The 21,166-nt window shown below is 47.7% G+C and overlaps 1 protein-coding gene across 1 annotated transcript in view; it reads left to right on the forward strand.

Annotated features, from left to right (window-relative positions):
- The window catches only part of WNT7B (Wnt family member 7B), a 91,565-nt gene extending 81,329 nt beyond the window's left edge, over positions 1-10,236 (forward strand). Inside the window, exon 4 of the mRNA XM_001364101.4 lies at positions 6,123-10,236. Within this exon, the coding sequence (XP_001364138.1) occupies positions 6,123-6,602 (480 nt within the window). The 3' untranslated portion in view covers positions 6,603-10,236. The remainder of the gene's footprint in view (positions 1-6,122) is intronic.
- Positions 10,237-21,166: the final 10,930 nt, after the last annotated feature.

Raw genomic sequence — 21,166 nt, forward strand, 5'->3', positions numbered from 1 at the left:
CACTGAGGAAGAAGGGGTGAGAGACAGAGAGATCAATGGATCAGCAGGGCGAAGCCAGCTGCCCAAAGTCACATTCAGCACATTCAGCACATCAGTCACTCCGCTGTCCAGTCCGGGCTCCTCAGACCCTCTACTAGTGTCCTTTGGTCTGACCCCCCTGCTGCCCTGCCAGCCTGACTCTGATTCTAACCACCTTGTGCAGCAGCAGGGCAGAGATACCCTCTGCTGCCCATTTCCCCCAAAGCGAACAAGGGAAGGAGGCAGAGGGTGTCTTAGTCTCTGATCTGGTCCACGCTCAGAATAGAATAGAGCTCGGCGATGGCAGGGTCCTCAAAGGTTATCTAGTCCTACCTCCCCATTTTACAGAGAAGAAAACCGAGGCCCAGGGACAGGAAGCAAATGGCCATACAGGTCCCAGGTCCCAAAAGCATCAGAGGCAGGATTTGAATTTAGATCCTGAATCCAGACTCCTTCTCCTTTCTGCCCAGGCTGACTGGGGGGAGGAGGATGTGTGTGTGTGTGTGTGGGGGGGGGGCATTGCTTTCTCCCTCAGTCTGCCAGACCTCTCCAGATGTTTATCATTATAATTATAAACCATTATGGGCATGATTACCATCCCTTTGAGCTGTGAAAACCAGGCTTTCTAGCCTCCCCCACCCCCACCTCCGTTTCCTCTTGGTCCCAGGGGCCAACTTGAAGACCTCTTCTTCCTGACTGGCTAGCAAAAGTGGAAGCAGCCAGACAGAAGGGACCCCCTCCCGGGTGGAAGGGCCACTTTTAGGCTGACCAAGGTTAGCCAGAGGCCCTGGCCCATGATGAATGGAATTTTTCAGGAGCTAATGATTTTCCATCTTTAATCAGGCATCGGGCTTGGCAGGAGCACTTCGATTTTGGTAAATGAGTACCTCTGGGGTCAGGGTTGACTCTGGGAATGGAGTTTCCTGGAGGCCAACTGAGGAAGAGGGAAGCCCACTTGTCATTTTGGTCCTCTGCGCCCAAGATAAAGGGAGATTGTGGAGATTCCGAATCACAGGTTCATGGGAGAGGGACTGGAAGTAACTTCAGAGGGAGCTAAGATTGACCAACTCACAGAGGGCAAATGGGTGCCTGAGACCAGACAGACAGCAAGAGGCAGACCCAGGATCTAAATCCTGGTCTGACACCAGATTGAGGGTTCTCCCCCCTGCCTCATTCCACACCAAATGGACTGTGGAACATGTTTTTCCTCCCTGCATAATTGCTTGGGATCATCCTCTGACTCTTTTTCATCTTTTCAACTGAAAGGGCCCAGAGACCTCCATTCTCTGCCCAACAAAACCCTCATTCCACTCCCACTCCAGTGCACCGCGCTGCCTCACCTTGGATCCTGCTTTTTACTGTATTTCTAAAAGCACACTCCCATCTTTCTGGATCCCCTCAATTTCTGCCTCCCCACTCTTCTACCCCCAGAGGAGTGAAGAGCGGCATTCCCATTTTCCACATGAGCAGACACAGAGAATTGAGATACAGCCAAATGGTGCCAGAGGAGCCAGAAAGAGAACTCGGGCTCCAGACCTCAATAACCACCAGCCTTTCCCTGCTCTCTCTGGGGGATGCTTATAAGATCACAGCTGTAAGCTGATGGAGGGCAGGCCTGTATTCCATTTCATTTTTGTATGCTCCCAGTGCCTAGCGCACAAGGGCCACTTAAGAAATGCTTGTTGGACTAAACTGAACAGAGTGAGGTCTAAGTCAACATGGTCTGGTCCACCACAGCTCCTGGGAGGCCCAACTGGAAGAGCTTAAAGCCAGTTGAGATGCTGAGAAGGTGAAAGATGGCGGTGATGGCGATGGGTGGTATCATGATGATGGAGATGACATAGTATGGTGATGATGGCAGAAATGGTTGTCATGAAGGTGGTGATGGTGAGCATAGGAAGAATGGCAGTGGTGGTGACAGAGATGACACTAATGAGAAGGGTGGTATTGACACTGGCCACAGGGTGGGGGGGGAAGTATACAGTAATGGGAACAATGATAGTGATGGTGAAAAAGATCGTGTCTATACTTATGATGAAGATGGTGGCAAGAGGAAGGATGGTGGGAGTAACCATTATGAAGATAATAGTGATGGCAATAAAAATGAGATGAATCAGGTAGTGAGAATGATAGGCGGATGATAGTGGTGGTGGTACTTCTGACAGATGATACTAGGCAATGATTTACATTTGCCTGGAGTCTCAAAAGATTAATTAATTATTTATTTAAGAATTTTTTTTTCCATGGTTACATGACGTGTTCTTTCTCTCCTCTCTCCCCTCCTATAGCCAAAGAGTAATTCTACTGGGTTTTACATGTGTCATTGAGCAAGACCTATTTCCATGTTGCTGATATTTGCATTAGGGTGATCACTTAGTCCACATCCCCAATCCTATCCCCATCTAACCATGTGATCAAGTAAATGTTTTTCTTCTATTTTTCTACTCCCACAGTTTTTTCTCTGAATGTGGAGAGCATCTTTCTCATAAATCCCTCCAAATTGTCCTGGATCATTGCATTGTAGCTAGTAGAAAAAGTTCATTATGTTCAATTGTACCACAGTGGATCAGTCTCTGTGCACAATGTTCTCCTGGTTCTCCTCCTCTCACTCTGCATCACTTCCTGGAGGTTGTTCCAGTCTCCATGGAATTCCTCCACTTTATTATTCCTTTTAGCACAATAGTAGTCCAACACCAACATATACCACAATTTGTTCAGCCATTCTCCAAATGAAGGGCATCCCCTCATTTTCCAATTTTTTTTGCCACCACAAAGAGCGCAGCTCTGAATATTTTTGTACAAGTCTTTTTCCTTATTATCTCTTTGGGGTACAAACCCAGCAGTGGTATGACTGGATCAAAGGATATGCATTCTTTTAAAGCCCTTTGGGCATAATTTCAAATTGCCTTCCAGAATGGTTGGATCCATTCACAACTCCACCAGCAATGCATTAAGTGTCCCAATTTTGCCACATCCCCTCCAGCATTCATTACTTTCCTTTGCTGTCATATTGGCCAATCTGCTAAGTGTGAGGTGGTACCTCAGAGTTGTTTTGATTTGCATCTCTCTAATTATGAGAGATTTAGAACCCTTTTCATGTGCTTATTGATAGTTTTTATTTATTTATCTGAAAATTGCCTATTTGTGTCCCTTGCCCATTTATCGATTGGGGAATGGCTTGATTTTTCGCACAATTGATTTAGCTCCTTATAAATTTGAGAAGTTAAACCTTTGTCAGAGGTTTTTAGTATAAAGATTTTCCCCCCACTTTGGGGAGTTTTGTTTGTACAAAACCTTTTAAATTTAATATTATCAAAATTATTTAGTTTACATTTCATAATATTTTCTTGGTTGGTTTTAATTTCTTTTCTTTCCCATAGATCTGACTGGTATACTATTCTATTTTCACTTAATTTACTTATAATTTCTTTCTTTATATTTATGGGTCATTCACCCATTCTGAATTTATCTTGGTATAGGGTGTAAAATGTTAATCTAAACCTAATTTTTCTCAAACTGTTTTCCAGTTCTCCCAGCAGTTTTTGTCAAATAGTGGGTTCTTGTCCCAAAAGCCCGGATCTTTGGGTTTATCGTACACTCTCTTGCTGAGGTCATTTATCCCAAGTCTATTCCATTGATCCTCCCTTCTGTCTCTTAACCAGTGCCATGTTGTTTTGAAGATAACTACTTTATAGTACAGTTTAAGATCTGGGTCTGCTAGGCAACCATCCATCACATTTTTTTCCCATTAGTTCCCTTGATATTCTTGATTTTTGCCTGGAGTTTTAACACAATGTCTATTATCTCCATGTCACCATGAGGAACCTGAAGCACAAAGAGGACCAATGCACAAACTATGCAAAACCAGGTCTCCAGCCTAAGTCTTCTTCTGATTTCAAACTCTTTCCAGAATGTCCCAAATTGTGAGGCGAGAGAGAGAAAGAGAGAGAGAGAGAGACAGAGAGAGAAACAGAGAGAGAGAGAGAGAGAGAGAGAGAGAGAGAGAGAGAGAGAGAGAGAGAATTAAAAAGTCAGCAGCAGGATACAGTGGATAGAGAGCCTAGTTGCATTCACATTCTACCTGTGTGACCTTGGACACATATCTCCAGGCCTCAGTTGTCTCATCTGCAAAATAGCCTGGGGAGGGGGGAGGGGTAACTAGGTGGCTTCAAAGGTCTCTTCTAGCTCTAAATTTAGGCTCCCAGAATTCTATAGATTCAAATCGTGGTACAGCTCACTGACTCCATTTGTGACCCTGAACAGATCATCTCAACTCTATGAACCTCAGTGGGTCCTCAGGAGACTTCATCTGAGTTCCTTCCCAGCTCTACTATTCATATCTTTTTTTTTTCTAAAGGCCTTTATGGTTCTGTCATTCTCCAGTAGCAATTCTAAGTTCCCTTCCACTCAGAATCTTTGGCCAGTAAACTAAACTGTTGGACTTGGAATCAAGAACTGGGTACATATGCCATCTCTGATACTACCCAGGGGACCTGAGCAAATCATTAAATTTCTCCATCTCTCAGTTCCCTCATCTGTCAGATGGTGATGATGATCCCTGGACCATCTCCCTTCCCTTCCCTCCCAGAGGCAGTGTTTGATGCCCCAGTGCAGTGATGAATGACAAGTGCTCTGGAAACACTCAAGCCCTGTCCACATCCTAGCCTGTCAAAAGAAAGGGCTGGATTTCGCTGAGCTCCTTCCAGCTGTGCCTTAACAGCAGTAGCCTCCTCCATTCACCTTTCCCCATGCAGATTCATCTGTGTAAGGAACTCCCCTCAATAGATATCAGTCTGTACCTCAGAGTCTTGGAGAGGTGCCAGAGGCCCTCAGAGAGCCAGTGACTTGCCCAGGGTCACATAGCCAGGATGTGACTGAGGAAGGCTTGACCCTAGGGCCTAGGCTTCCTTGGTTCTCTAGCCACTGGAACAGACTGCCTGTAAAAACCATCTCTAGTCATTCTCATCATCCCTGTTCCCAGAATGGCTACAATCCAGCTAGGCTCTTGAACCCAGGGCCAGCCCCCTTTGGGGCCAACTCAGCTAGGAGAATGCAACCCTATTGTACTTCAGCTGACCTGGCTCTGAATGCAGACAGGAGGGTGAGTCAGCTGCTGAAAACAAAGCTGGAATGTGCACACCACCCCTCCTAAACCAACTAGAAATGATTTGTGGATTATCTGGGGTTTGGGGATTATTCCGCCCCGTCGGGGGTGAGGGTGGGGTAGAATGGAAGGGGGAGAGAGTAGGGGATGGTTCCCAGACTGAAGTGGGAGAGAATGGGCACTGAGAGTCTGGCTCGAACTATGAACTTGATGGGGCAGCCTGACCTCAGTGTCTGAGTAAAGAAAGAGTCTCTCAAGAATTCTCACACCTGGGGAGCATCCCCGAGATGTTGCATGGAGCCTTTGGGTCTAATAATCGTTCCATGACTTGGAAAGGGCCAATCACTGCCTCTGAGCTTCATTTTCCTCCTCTGTAAAATGGAGATAGGAATCCCTCACACAGTTTTTTTTTTTTTGAGCAACAAATGGGATATTTGATGTGAAAAGTTTTTCAAATACTTACTACCTGCGTGACCCCAAGTCATAACCTCTCTGGACCCCTGGTCCCCAAAGTGTAAAATGAAGGGAATGGATTCCATGGAGATCCTTTCCAGCCACAATCCAGAGAAAACACAAACCCAGGGGCAAGTGGAGCCCTGGGAAGGTTCAGGGACCCACTGATGGATTCTCCTGGTGAACTCCCTACGGTAGGGGGAGAAGAGGATGCTCTGGCAGCCAGCCGTCTGCAGTCCCAAAGGTACCAATTTACTTGGTTCTGATGACATCTCCTGTTCTAAGGCTCTTCTCAGTTCTGACATCCCATGTTCTAAGGGCCCTTTTGACTTTTATATTCTATGTTCTAAGGGTCCTCCCTGCCTGCATGGTACAGACCTGGAGAGGGGGAATGTCCTGCACCGATACCCCAGGTAGTGAGTTAATGATGGGGCACTAATTCCCCTGCCTTCCTCCTTCCCAGGGCAGCAGGCATTCTGGGATTCTGGGTCACCAGACTTCTAAATCCAGCCTGGTCTTCTCTTCCTTCTCTCCCCCCCTTTTCTAGGTCCTCGAGGAAAGGATGAAACTAGAATGCAAATGCCACGGGGTATCGGGTTCATGTACCACCAAGACGTGCTGGACCACACTGCCCAAGTTCCGGGAGGTGGGCCACCTGCTCAAAGAGAAGTACAACGCGGCCGTGCAGGTGGAGGTGGTGCGTGCCAGCCGCCTGCGCCAGCCCACCTTCCTCAAGGTCAAGCAGCTTCGCAGCTACCAGAAGCCCCTGGACACGGACCTGGTCTACATTGAGAAGTCACCCAACTACTGCGAGGAGGATGCTGCCACAGGCAGCGTGGGCACTCAGGGCCGCCTGTGCAACCGCACGTCGCCGGGCGCCGATGGCTGCGACACCATGTGCTGTGGCCGCGGCTACAACACACACCAGTACACCAAGGTCTGGCAATGCAACTGTAAATTCCACTGGTGCTGCTTCGTGAAGTGTAACACCTGCAGTGAGCGGACCGAGGTGTTCACCTGCAAGTAGACCGGCCTGGACCAGCCCCCGTGCGCTGGGCTGAGCCGCGCCACCAACCACACAGACAGACAGACCCACTTCCCCAGCCAAGGAAGCCAGGAAGACCCAACCCTAGCGATGATGATGATGATGATGATGATGGCATCAGCTGGCACGTCGAATCTTGGGAGGGGAGGTACAACATTGGGTCCTCCTTGGGACCTCCCCCTCCTGTGCTTGGGGGAGCAAGAGGCCGGGGACCCCCCAAGCTGGATGGCATCTGTGACTCGACCCCTTCCTCCACCCAGCAGCCTCGCAGGCCCATCTTCTTTCCAAGGCACCCTTCTGGGGGTAGGGGGTGAGGAATGCTGGTCTTGCTGGCCTCTGATGCTAAGCTGTCTTCACTGGGGAAGCTGCTTGGGGTCTGGAGAAGAGAGCATATTTCCTGCCTATTTCCTATTTCTCAGAAAAGACCGAAATGAAACCCTCCCATTTTCCCTTGAGAGAGAAAGAGACAGAGACAGTGAGGGAGGGAGAGGAAGAGGAACTGTTGTGAGTGGAAGAAAATCGACAAGATGTGATTGCTTCAATGCTTCAGGTGTTTGGGGAGTTTTGACACCTGCTAGAAAACAAACTAGGACTTAGTGGAAATGGAAAAAAAGGCCACTATCTTAGACGAGGGGAAAAAAGCAAAAAAAAAATAATTCAAAACTTACATCAGCATCTGGTGACACTGGGACTCCGACTGAACACTAAAAAGAATTATTTATGTTTTTAGTATCAACAAATTTCTAAGCACTAACGGGTAACGATGTCTCATTCTGTACTAAATGTCGACTTGTCGGGATCTTGGCTTCCTGATTCCTGGATTGGGTTGTTCTCAAAGTCTGTTATGTTGCTGTTGCTGTTACTGTTGTTTTCATTCAGTGCTACTGATCCGTGGTCTCCAATTTTGATTTAGAGAGCATTAGGCAGGGACATGGTCACTTGGGCAATGCTGGGATGACCACTTCTTCCTGGGGTGGCATCCCCTTCCCCTTGACTCCTACAAGACCAGTCACTGGCTTGGGCATTCCCAAGGCTGGGAATGGATGCCCACTGTTTCTGGCACATGGGGCATGGGGGCAGGGAAACTTTCTGAGCCTCAAGCCAAATGGAAGTTGAACTCTGAAGAAGAAATGCACTGAGAGGATCCTTCAACAATGACCAGCCTCTCCCCTTCCCTCCCCACCCCAACACCATCTTTTGGAATTATCTCCCAAATGATGCTTCTTGAATCACCTCAACCATTCCTGACCATAAGCCTGGAGCCCTGCCTGTTCCCTCCCAAGTCAACATATGTCCAAAGGTATAGAGGAGATGCCTTGGGGTGATTTGGCTGTCCAGTGACCTCTCCTTAACCCTCTTCCCAGGACTCATCTTTGACTGAGGGTCTTGAAGGACTGTCAAGAGTCCTAGTTTGGGGAAATCTGTTTTCATTTATCTCAACATGAAATAATAGTCCCTTTCCCAAAGCCCTCTCCTCATGGCCAGTCCAAAAGAGAGATAGCATGAAGGTAATCATCCTTATTGTACAGAGGAGCAAACTGAGACTTGAACACAGCAAATGTCTTTCCCAAGATCACCTAGCCTGTACGCTCCGGGGTCAAGACTTGATCTCAGATAACCTGGTTCCAACTCCAAGGCTTTTTCCATGATAATATGGAAATCCAAAGGGCTCAGCCTGAGTACATGACTTTGCAGGATAAGCCTGGAAGGGATTCCCCTCTACTCTGCACTTTCTGTTCTTTCTACTTTGCCTCCACCTCCAAATCTCTGCCTACCCCTCAGTTGAATCCCCAAAGGGAGTCTAGAAGGAATTCTTTGCAGTCAAGCTGCAGATGAAAATGGTGTTTAATGAGTTTAAGTGGAGCCTCTTTGACAAGGGTCAAAGTGAGGACCAAGAACCTAGAATGCCAGAGCTGGAATATATCTTAGAACCCAACATATCAAAGTTAGAAGGATTTTGGACCCTAGAATTTCAAAGTTGGAGGAAGAGACTTTAGAACTTATAATTTCAGACATGGAAGGGACTTTAGAACTCAGACCTTAGAATCTAGAATGTCAGATCTAGGAAAGACCTTAGAACCTAGAATGCCAGAACTCAGAGGACCTTAGAACATGGAATATGGAAGTCAGAAGGAATTTTAGAAGAGATGATTCCAGAGCTGGAAAGGGTCTTATACTCCAGAATGCTACTGAACCTTAAAACACAGGACATATGGAATGTCAGAGCCAGAGGGACCTTAGAAGATGAATTTTCAACAAGAGGGACCTTAGAACAGAGAATGTCAGAGATGAGAGGGTCTATCAAATATGAATGTTCAAACTTTAGAATTCAGAAAGCCAAAGCTAGGAGATCTTAGGATATGAACATTAGCATTAGAAAGAGATCTTGGCAAAATGTGAGAACTAGAAGAGAGGATGGAGAAAGGTTTCTCTGAGTTCACCTAGGTCAGCAGAGCCAAGATTCAGTTTCTTGGCTCTGCTTCCCAATATCTGGCCTAATTATATTTTTTAAATGAACAAAGAAACTACAGAAAAAGCATCTCCATGCTTAGCCTGCCCTGTTCTAGTGCTGATCAACAGCAGGGATCCAAACCTGAGAAGGAGGAAGACTTGAGGATTTTTTTCCCTCAGGAAACAGAAAAAACATTAGGACTCTCCTACCTCTGACAATTTACAGAGTCCACACCTCATCATAGCCAAGTCCTGTCATCATGATTATTCCCTTTGTACAGAGGAGAGAACTGAGACTCAGAGTGGAGGGGTTGGTTTGCTCAGGGTCACCAAGGGAGTAAACAGCAGAGGTGGAATTCAAAGCCAGTCTCCAGGTTACTCATCTTCCTCAAATGTAAAATTGTCCTTTGGATTCTCAGGTGGGGGTCCATGAACACTATGATATGATATCCCTCAGCTTGTTCAAAGCTGCCCAACTCCAGGAAGGCACAGGCATAAGGTAGTAAAGACTGTAAATATCTTAGAGTGATCTTTGTTAAGGAACCCAATTAAGTTATATTATTGTATATCATTTAAATGTCTATAAATACTTAAATTATTGTGAACTCCATTGAGGAAGGAGGAGCAGCCAAACCAGCCCCTCTTCTGCTCCTCCAGGAGCTTGGTCCCAGGCTGGCCAAGCCATCTCCTCCTCCTGGAAATGGACCCTGGCTCTGTGGTCCTTGGACACATTCTCATCTTCATTTCAGCTACCAGAAAGAAAAGAGAAGACTATTTGAAAATGCAGTTCAGGAATGTTTGAGGGGAGTCCAGCCTTGGACCCAGGGCCAGCATCTGAGGAACTGTCTTAAGAGGGGCTCTGTATACTATCTAAGCTGAAAGGCCAAGGCAGAGGGCAGACAAGAGACTTCATCTGGAGACATTGGCTTTGATCCTGAACTACCCCATCCTTGGCTGGCTCTAGGAATGATCCACTGGGGAGATCCCCAGGCCCCCCTTTTCAGACCCTCTTCTCCTCCTATCAGGAGAGCATATGGTGGTCCCCTGGCCAAGGGCTGAGTCATTGCCCCTAAAGCCCCCACGAGTCTGGCTGCCCAGCCTGGGGAGCAGTGAACACTAACAGAGCTCAGAATACTGTATGTTATTAAAGGATTTTCAACCAAGACCACCTGTTTGCCCTGGTTCAATCCCCCAATCTTTATTAGACACCGGCTAGGGTCAGAGCCTATGGCCTTGGACCCCTTTCCTGGGACAACTGCAGAGTTAAGAAATGGAAAGGCTTCCTACAAACCTGACCCTAGGCTAAGCTCTGGGGACAAATAAAAGCAAAAAGAAAGACAGTTCGTTTCTGCCTTCAAGGAACTACCACTCTATTGTGGAAGAGAATGAGAAGCATGGGAGGGGGTGAGGAGAGGAGAAAGGTATCTGACCAAGGGGCCTGGCTCTGATGTCCAGACCACCAGGGTCAGAGCTTGAAGCAGAAGGAAGGCCAGCCATCCTAGGTCCTCCCACAAAACCTTTGGCATAAAGCAGTCTTGGACCTGCAGACAACCTAAAGCTCATTTAGACAGGGAAACTGAGGTCCAAAGAATTGAAGTGATGCCCCTGCCCCAAAGCTGCCCCAGAGTTGATGACAGCTAGGATTCTTGCTCATAGAAACATAGATGGGATAGCTGGGGGTGCCCCAGTGCACAGAATACCTGGCCTAGAGTCAGGAGGACCCGAGTTCAAATGTGAATCATTCTAAGCCCTTCAAAAACTGAAAACAGAGGGGGGGAAAGTGTGGAATGAAAGCAAGCATCTGACACACAGTAGGGACTTCATTAGGTTTGGTCTGAAGGATGGAAGGAAAGAGGGGGATCCTGAGGCCCTGGGGGACTCGGGTAGGTCTGCTGTCTTCCAGGAAGAGAGCCTCAGTTTCTTCTTTTGTCCGACGGAGGTCAGCAGGCAGGGGTGCAGAGCGAGCGGCCAGCCTTGTGGAGGCCTTCCATCTCTGAACTTCTCTATGTGTGGATGGGCGTAGAAGGGACAATCCTTCCCCCCGCCATCACCACTTCTGTCTGGGAGCTGGGCTCACACAGCAAAATGAATGGCATTCTTTTTAAAGGCCAGAAACAATGTGGCCAGGCCGGTTTGGTCACTGGTCCTGTTCCCAACCCCGCCTGGCATGAGACTACTTTCTGATTAAACAAGTCCTGTCCGATGGGCACAAAAGCTCAGGCTGCAAGAGGCCAGGTCCCTCCAAAGTCTGCTGTGGGCAGCCTCCACTGACCAGGCTGCACCCCAAGCAGGCCCCCCAACATCCAGCCGAGGCCCCTCGGGCTTCTGCCATCTTCTCTGCCCAACAACGGGGGTGAGACCTAGAAAAGAGGCCCCCAAAGGGGACCCCACCCTGCCTGAGGGTCCCCCCCTCCTTTTTGGATTTTATAAACCTTTGAATTATCCATCGAGTAGATGGTGACCAGCCCCGCTGAGAGAGGGAGGAAAGGAAGAAGGGAAGAAGTCATCATTTCTGAAGTACCTGCTCTTTGCCAAGAACGGAGCCGAGTACTTTATAGCATGATCTCCTGGGATCCCACTTAGATGGGCGGGTGGCTGCCAGAGCCTTTCCCTAGTCCCCTCACAAAGCTGGAGAAAGCGAGGCAGGCCTTTAGCTCATTGGCTGGTCCTTCCCTGATGAATTTGGAGGAGACACGCCAATAGTGGTCCATCATGGAGTGGCAGAGATGGGCTACCCTCTGGATCATTGGAAAGAGCTCCTAATTCCAGGAGGACATGCCTCCATGAAAGGGTTTTCCTTAGATGAATATTACTAAAAATGTAAAGCAATCAAGGAAGAAAGCACGTGCAATCCCTACAAAGAAGGGAATGCTGGAGTAGGAAGAAGGGCATTGGGAAAAGTTTCATCTAAAAAGTGAAGATTGAGCTCTGAAGAGGGGGTGTGCACCAAGTGGGGATTACAGCCTGAGCAAAGGCACGGCAAGAGGAGATGGAAAGTCATGCATTACAGTCTTGGAATCTGGCTGGACTGTGCATCTATTGGGTGGATGAGGGATGTGACCAAACTCAGGACGTGGTGGGTTGCAGGTAGCGTGGGAGGGGCTCAGACAGACAAACAGGAGTCTGTATCTTCTGAGCAGGGAAATGACAGGGCAGACCGGGGCCTTTGGAAAATCCCTCGACACACATATTTGTACACACTCACATGCCTGCGTCAGACAGGGCATTCACCAGTTACACAATCCCAAACACAGCCACACACACGTCTGAACACGGGTCAGCACAGACATACACAAACGCCCTCCTCCAGGCTGAAACTCACCCAGAAGACACACCCAGCCCCCCCCACTCCCCAGAAGTAGGGACAGACAAGGCCTTTTTCGGGGATGGCCCTGTTGGGGTCCAAAGGGCACCCCAGCCTCAGGAGGGTGTTTGGGGGCGCTGAGCGGGAGGAATCTGTCCTTTTCCAGGGGCCATGGAACCTGCTGGAGGACTAACTCCCAATAATTCCCACTGTGGAATCTCAGAAACCTCCTGGGCTAAGTCAGGGTCCAGGCGGGCAGGCAGCCTCTCTGGGAGGGTCCTAGAAAGGAATCCTCCATCCCAGGAAAGGAGCGTGTTGGAACACTACGGCGATTAGGACCCAAGAGGAAAGCAGAGGCACTGGGAAGGACTTGGAGAGCTCCATGCCATCCCACTTCCCCCCCCCCACCTCTCTGGTGACCCTAGGAGAGACCCTGAAAGTGGGTGAGAATGGGGGGACCCACAATGCTCTGGGGGAGTCCAGGAAAGAGCTTCCCATGTGGAAGTGGTCCCTGAACAACTCATGTCATCTGCATTGGTGTTCAGCCTCAAACTTTTAGTGGGTTCAAGCTCTGAACAAAGACCCCCCAGTGCATCCAGGGGAGACCCGAGGCCAGCCAGAGGAGGCTTGCTCTGTTAGGGAGCTGGGGACCATCTTGGCCAGTGCCCTTGGTTTGCAGATAGTGCGTAGATGAATACTTTCAAATATGTGTGTGTGTTCCTTCTATCTTCAGTATTGACATCAACTCAATTTCCCAAGAGATCCATCCTCTCCAGGTAACCTCAAGAACTCAAATCTGTCTGTCTCTGATCTGTGTTCAGTTCCCTGTCTCTGTCCCCATCTGTCTCCCTCCCTCCATCCATCCCTTGCTCCCTAGGAGGAAGCCCCCACCTCTCCATCAGCGCAGGGCAACACCAGTTCTACAACCTCTTGCCCTTAGAGAGTTGTCTGGAGGGAGAGGGCAAGTGACCTCTCCAGGGTTACGCAGGCACTTAGCTGAGTCAGAGCTTTGCTCCTGGCTCCTGAGACTGTCTATCCATTATGCCACACTGCCTCTCACAGGCAAGATTGTCTCCTCAATTTAGAGACAAGCAGAAATCGTGCCCAAAGTGTCAGAAGCAAGAACCAAACCCCAGGCTCCTATCATTATTGCTCTTAAAAGCATTCCATCCATAATCCTCACTGAGTGCCCTCTGCACCCAAGGGTGGGCTGTAGCTTGTCTAAAGAGCTAGGAAAGAGCCCTGGACCTGGGCTGGGACTAGTTCTGCCCCGTCCTACCAAAGGGACTAGTGCTAAGTCATCTCCCCTCTGGGAGTCTCGGCTCTGTCCCTCCAGGAGCTGCTACCATACCATACGTATTTCTGAAGAAGGGAGATGCCTAGTCATTATGCCTGATGCTGCCCCCCCAATAGACTGGTATGGGGGGGTAAATAGGTCAAAATAGGCCAGAAGAGCCCCAGGGGCTCTCCCCTCCTGCCCCCATCAGACTCAGCTGTGTTTCTGGAGCCTGAGACCTCACAGTGAAGCCCAGGGGCACATAACCTCCCATACCCCACATGGGAGCAGCCTGATGTACCATAGGCTCCCCGCAAGGGCAGCTTTGCCCGTCCTCCTGGGGGGAGACACCTCAGACCCTCCACTTAAACTCGAGTGAAACCCAGTGTGAATGGCAGAGACTGAGTCAGGGAGTCAGAGAATGGCCTCCTCTCCCCCCTCCCCACCTCCTCCAAGCCTGCCCTCCCAAAGCGCATGAGTGAGCCCCTCCTGAGCCTCATCATCTTGTAGAATGCAGCCCATCAGTGTAACCTGTGAAGATCTGTCTAGGTTGAGGAGTTGCTATGTGTGAGGAGAAGGAAAAGAGATAAAGGGGGGAGTGGAGGGCAGGTACATTCTTTAGCCTACAGTCAGGAAGGCCCCCTCCCTTCAGGTCCCTGGCCAACTGGGCAGAGGGAAAGGAGAGAGGCTGCCTTTGTCCAAAAGCCAGGGACTTGGAGTCTAGAAATCCTACAGATCCTACCTGACACGAATTAGCTGTAACCTTGGACAAGTCGCTCTACTTTGAATAGCTCCATTTGCCCTCCCTTACGACTCATTGATCAGTTACTCCCCCCGCCCCCATTTAGAGCTGACATCTCAATCAATCAGTCCACCAAGGATTTCAAACTGTGTGCAAAGTCTTGGATAAATTTCAGCTGCCTGGGATGCCGCTGGATGATGTGCAGTAATGCCGGAGAGGAAGTCCCTTCTGATTGGGTGAATTACCAGACCAGTTCCAAACTTGGAGAATCAAGCAACTAGGAGAGTAGTGGTGGGAGCCATTCTGGGAAAACTTCTCAGAAAGAATCCTTTGGTGAGGGCAGGGGCGAGGAGATGAGTAGGACTGGGTCTCTTCCCTTCTCTCCCCGGCCGTTGACCTGAGGGAAGACCTTGTGAGCTTTGAAGGGTCTAGGGAATTTTGAACTTCTCATCTTGCCATCAGCATCCAGCCCTGGCCAGCAGCTTGTCTGGCAGATATGTCTGCATCAAAAATCCAGGATATACTGTACAGATTCACAGATCCACAAGAAGCCCAGCAAAGCTACTCTGGACTCCAGCAAAAGGGTTTAACATCCTTTATCCTACGTGCTTTCTGAGCTGGGGTCCAATTTCTCCTGTATTCCATATGCACTTGACTTTGGGGGGGATGTTCTACAGCAGCTCTTCTTTCTGTACTTCCCTAGTAAATGCTCCTTTTAAAAAGTAAATGAAATCTGACTAACCGACTGATATCAACTGGAGGAAGTACCCTGGTGGCCTCTTGTGAATAATATAGCACTCAGAAAATATTCCTAGCCTCTCACGGTTACCACTCTAGTTCTGAGAAGACTTAATAGCTTGCTCTGAAGACCCTGGCTCCTCAAGTTGTGTGAAGGTTGGGCTAATCCCCCCAGAGAACCTTTTGGCAATAAAATGACAATAATCACTGATGATGACAATCACTACCCACTTCCTTCTGGAGGGGACAGAATGAGACATATAATTTTTGGACGTGGCCAATTAGGTCATTTGTTTGTTTTGACTTGGCATATTTGTTACAAGAGTTTTGCTTCTATTTTGTTTCTGTTGTTGTTTTTAATATGGAGAGATGGGAAGGAAAGAAAACTAGATTTTTGTGCACTAAAATAATAAGGTAAATGAAAAAACACCAAAATGAGAATAATATAAACACTGACCTTGGGATGAATAAAATAATATTAACACTCCTAGGGTTGTTGTGGAGCTCCAAATAGGTACTGTATGTATGGAAAGTACTTTGGGAGTCTCAATTGTCTGTGCCTTCATAAATGTTATGAAGAGAAAAGGTTAATAACATTGGGTAAAACACAAATTCCTCAGACATTTCACTGGGGACCTTGGAGACAGCATGCTGTAAGAGAAAGCTTTGAAGTCAGCAGGCTTGGATTCAATTCCTGCCTCTTATACTTACCTGTGTGGCTTTCCCCTCTCTGGGGTTCAATTTCCTCACTTATAAAATGAAGAGGTTAGGCTAGATGGCCTCCAAGGTTCCTTCCAGCTCTTAATCTACAACCTGATGACATTCTTCCAAATTGACATTGACCTGTTAATGATTATTCTTTGTGTCCAGCCATTCAACCAGTTCCCAACCCACCCAAGTGAACTACAATCTGGCCCACATTTCCTCTCCTTGTCCCCACAGGCATCATAAGAGTCTGTCCAATGCTCTGCTGAAATCCAGGTAAACCAGACCTACAGCATTCCCCTGATGTACTAGTCTAGTAATGCTGTCAAAAAAGAAAATGAGATTAATCTGGTGTGACCCACTCCAGGAAAAACCAGGCCAATTCCTGAGGAATCACTGCTTCCTTTTCTAGAGATTCACTAACCATCCTTTCAATGGCAGAGTCCGGGATTCTGCAGGAATGAAGCCTAAGGCACTTGTCCTGAGTATGCAGATTCTATTATTTTTCCATTTCTGAAAATCAAGAAATATCTCCTTTCTCCAGTTCTTTGGACCATAACTCACTCCCATTCTCCCCAGTCTTCCAAAGATCATTGAGTCAGTGATGAGTAATCACCATGGACATCCTCCTGAACCTTTATCCCTTGTCTTCTCATCTACCGACATTGCCTCCTTTTCACAATATTAAGTATTAAAAGAATTATGGTTTTAGAATTGAAAGAGGGGGCAGCTAGTTGGCTCAGTGGTTTGAGAGTCAGGGCCAGATGGGAGGTCCTGGGTTCATATTTGACCTCAGACACTTCCTAGCTGTGTGACCCTGGGCAACTCATTTAGCCCCCATTGCCTTGGATCAATACACAGTATTGATTCCAAGACAAAAAGGTAAGAGGTTTGGGTTTTTTTAAATAGAATTGAAAGTGACCTCAGAAAACATGGAGCTGGAATCAAATGGTGAATCTCCTTTATAATGTCTCCAGTTAGACACACAGCCTTTGCTCGAAGATCTCCAGTGATGGAGAACTCACTTCCATCCAAAGAGTCCATTCTACTTTTGGACAGCTCTAATTTCATTAGGTTATTTTTCCTTTTTCTTTTTTCTTCTTTTCTCTCTAGTGGTCACAGATCTTCTCTCCAAAGCCTAGAAGAATCTGTTGACACCACTTCCCATAAAACAAGTTTTGTAAAGATAAGCTTCTCTTCTCCTCCTGAAGTCTTCTCTTCTCTAGGTTCAGTATTCCTGGTTCCTTGAACTTGGCTTGACTCTCTCCTCTTCTAGCTGTCTTCCAGCTGGTCGAGGTAATTCCTAAAATAAGGAGACTAGAGGGAATCGAACACAATTCTCCAGATGGAACTGAACAGAGCAGAGTACAGTGGCACTTGTGCTTGACCAGAGGCATCTGGTAATGCCTCCTAAGATTGCATTAGCTCTTTTTTACTTTCTGTCTCAGAATTGATACTAAGTATTGGTTCTAAGGCAAAAGAATGGTAAGGGTTAGGTAACTGGGGTTAAGTGACTTGCCCAGGGTCACATAGTTAGGAAGTGTCTGAAGCTAGATTTGAACTCAGGACCTCCTAAGTCCAGGCCTGGCACATACTACCTAGCTGCCCCAATTGCATTAGCTCTTTCATTTGCTGTGTCACTCTGATGATTCATATTCTGCTTAGAATCTCCTAGAATGCCTTAGCCTTTTCATATTCATTAATTTTCTAGCCAACCCTCCCTCCCTTAATCTGCCATATTTGGGCAATTGATCTTTTGAACCTGAATATGGAACTTTACACTTATTTCTCTTAGACTGAATAAAATCATCTATTCATTGTTTTAGTGTCAAAAAAGGAATCCTCATTGCTTCTTCCAAATGCTGTCCTCCTAGGCAACTCCATGACAGTAATGAGTTCTCCTCTATTTATTCCATAGATGTCTCCACAAATATTGAAATCCTGGAAGCAGTAGTGACAATGAAGCATTCAAGACTTCACTGACCCTCCATGAGGGCTGCAAGTTTCTTTTTAGGACTTTGTCATCTTCCTTTTATCTCCTTCCCACTTCCTCACATATTGCAAACCATCAGCAGCAACACACTCTCAGAGTCCTGGTCACCTCTATAGTTTGGGGGTGTTCCAATTCTCTTTCTGCAGTCTAAAATAACATTACCTGTTTGGCCAGACAAGTCTTCTCTGCTCAGGACTTGGTGCTGGAGATGGAAAGGTGGGACAGACAAAAGGAACCCTACTACAAGGATGCTAAGTTATGGTAGGAGGTAGAGAAGGATAGAAGCATAGGAGAGACCCAGACTAAACAACATGGAGATTTAGGGAGGGGGAGAATTTCAGCTGAGGAGACATGAAGACAGTCCACCACTCCCCTGAAACCAAGGTCACTGCATCTTCTTTGAATGTAGCATCCAGGGGTCTCTCCTCACTCTCTTTTCCCCTCATTCTTTCTGAAACATTTGAAAGTGTGGGTTTGTCAAATCCTCCCTGGATACTGGTAACACTGCTTTCTCCTGCCTCCCCTTCCCTTCCTGTCTTACTATTCCTTCTTTCCTGGTTCATCATTCATGGTCCCCCTCATAACCATGGTGTCCTGCACCCTCTTCTCTTCTCTCTTAGTGACTTCATCAGTTATCATGAACTTAATCATCCTTTTTCTGTAGATGATTCCCAGGGCTCTCTATCCCCAGTCTTTCTCCTGATTGCCAGGCCCACATCACCAGATACCCATTAAGAGACTTCCAAATGCATGTCTCAGTGACACCTCTGATTTTATTCCTAACCCTAACCCTAACCCTCAGATTTTATTCTTTCCCAAACAAAACACATTCTCTTTCTCCACTCCCTACTGTTATAATGAAATGAGCAGGAGCAGGAGCTGCTGAAAACCCTCTTTATAACTTCCATGTAGCTATCGAGGGCACCACCATTTCCCCAGATATTTAAACTCAAAATCTCAGTGTTGTCCTCAACCCCTCTTTCTTGCTCACACCACAGATTTAGTCAGTTCCCTGTCTTGACATTTCTACCTTTGTAGCTCTCCCATCCAACTCCTTCTCCTTGGCCCACCCTCGAGTTTAGGTCTTCATCATCTCTAATCTAGACAACTGAAATCATTTCCTCTTTGGTCTCCTTGTCTCCAGTTTCTCTCCATTCCAAGCCAATCTCTATACAGAGAACAAATGATTTTCCTGAAGTTCAGAGCTAGATTATAACACCCCTTATATGATCAACTCTCCTAGCTCTTTGTGACCTCTAAGGTACAGCTTCTTCTGTTTGGCATGGGAAGGTCTTCTCAGTCTGGCTCTGACATGCCTTTTGAAGTTACTATACATTGCTCCCCTTCTTGCTCCCAGATCTAAACTCTTCTCCTTGATTTTCCTCTCCCATTTCTCTGCTTTTTCATTTGCTACCCTTTTTCTCCCTTTCTGCTCCAGATAGACTGAACAGCACTCTCTGTCTCTGTCTCTGTCTCTCTCTGTCTCTGTCTCTGTTTCTCTCTCTCTCTCTGTCTCTGTCTCTGTCTCTCTCTGTCTCTGTCTCTCTCTGTCTCTGTCTCTCTCTGTCTCTGTCTCTGTTCTCTCTCTCTCTCTCTCTCTCTCTCTCTCTCTCTCTCTCTCTCTCTCTCTCTCTCTCTCTCTCTCTTCTCTTATCTCTTCCCACCCCCTTCTCTGTCTTTCTTTGTCTGACTCTGACTCTGTCTTGGTCTGTCCGTTGATTCTTGTCTTACTTCACTTTCTGGTCACTCTTTTCCTTTACGGAAGTGGCATAGAACTCAGAACTGTGACCAGAAGATGTCTACACTGAAGAGAGCGTTGTCATCATTGTCCTCAAATGCTAAGCCCATCTTCAGTCATAGGTCCACCCAGTGCATCCCAATCTTCTTTTCTGGACTGAGGCAGGGGGAAAGGGATCTTATTTCTTAGGCCCTCCCAAATCATCTTTATCACCACCACCATCAACACCATCATCACTAACACCACCAACAGCATCATCACCACCATCCTTTGCAAGCATTGTACATGCATGAGCTCATTTGATCCTTACAACAGCCTGGAGAAGTGGGTACCATTATTCTCCCCATTTTATAGATGAGGAAGCTGTCACTCAGAGAGGTTGTGACTTTTCTGGAGTCCCACAGCCGATGCAAATCAGGGCCAGGACACTCAATCCCAGATTTTTTTTCTCCTGGGTCCAACCAGTTCAGCATGCTGCCTTTTGGAGGGGGGAAATTGGGCCACAGAGAGGAATTTGTCAAAGGTATCCCAATTAGGCAGAGTCAGGACTAGAACCCTGGCATCTTACCCTCCAGCCCACAGACTCTGCTTCTCACTATACCATCACATTTGGGGGTTGGGGTGGAGGGTTGGGAAGGGGGAGACTTTTCTGGGCAGGAAAGAGCCTCTGTTTCAGAAAGATAGGCCAAGCTCATGGAGGAGTGCTGGTGGTTGGGTGTGGGTATGGGCACAGGTGGGTGGAGGGCAGGTCACGGGACAAGGGTGGGGTGAGTTTCTATTTCTTTCTCCACCTTGAAAATCTCCTCTTTGTGCAGAATGGCAAGAATGCTTTTCCTTGTGGGGCTGCAGTCTGGGCCAGGCATTCCACAGTGGGGCTGAGCCAGGAATTGAGCCTTGGGACTGCCTCCCCTGCCCCACTGAGAGTCTGGTCATGGGCTGTGGGGAGGGGTGGGGGGAGGAACCATTCAGTCCACCTCCTAAAGAGGCCTGGTCAAGCTCCCAGAGAGCCCTTGACATAGAATATCACAGGATCTCCTGTCAGAAGGATTGTAGAATCACTGTACCAGGAAACTGAGGCTCAGAGAGGTAGAACAAAGATTCTAATCCAGATCAAAATGAGGAAGGGGCAAATCACTAGATCGAGCTCTCATTGGTTGTGCAATGTTGACCAGGGTTGGTAGAGCTCTGGATTTGGTTAGGGAGGGAGGACTGGAAGGGACCCGGGAGGCCAAGTTCCATGCCACCCCCACTTACTGATGATGAGCTGAGTCCCATATAGAGGCTCCCAGGGCATAAGGGGAATGAGTGAGCGTTGGAGGCAGGACTCTCAAGACCAGGGAGCAAGAATCCCCTTCTCAGCAGATCTGGAGTGCTTCCATTTCCAGTATCTGAGCTTGAATTCCAAGACCACTCCTTTCTACCCATAGGATGGGGCATTTGGAGCTAGGAGGCCTAGCCTAGGGTCAGTCTCCTAGTGAGTAGGGGTGCTGTAGGCAAGCCTGAAGACCATGGGGAGGGCTGAAAGGGAGGGGACTGAAGGGGACTGAGCACAAACCGAGCCTCTTTTGAAGCAATGAGCTGGATTGAAGGTTAAGAGTT

Source organism: Monodelphis domestica, chromosome 5, assembly GCF_027887165.1.
Source record: "Monodelphis domestica isolate mMonDom1 chromosome 5, mMonDom1.pri, whole genome shotgun sequence".
NCBI classification, from domain to species: Eukaryota; Metazoa; Chordata; class Mammalia; order Didelphimorphia; family Didelphidae; genus Monodelphis; species Monodelphis domestica.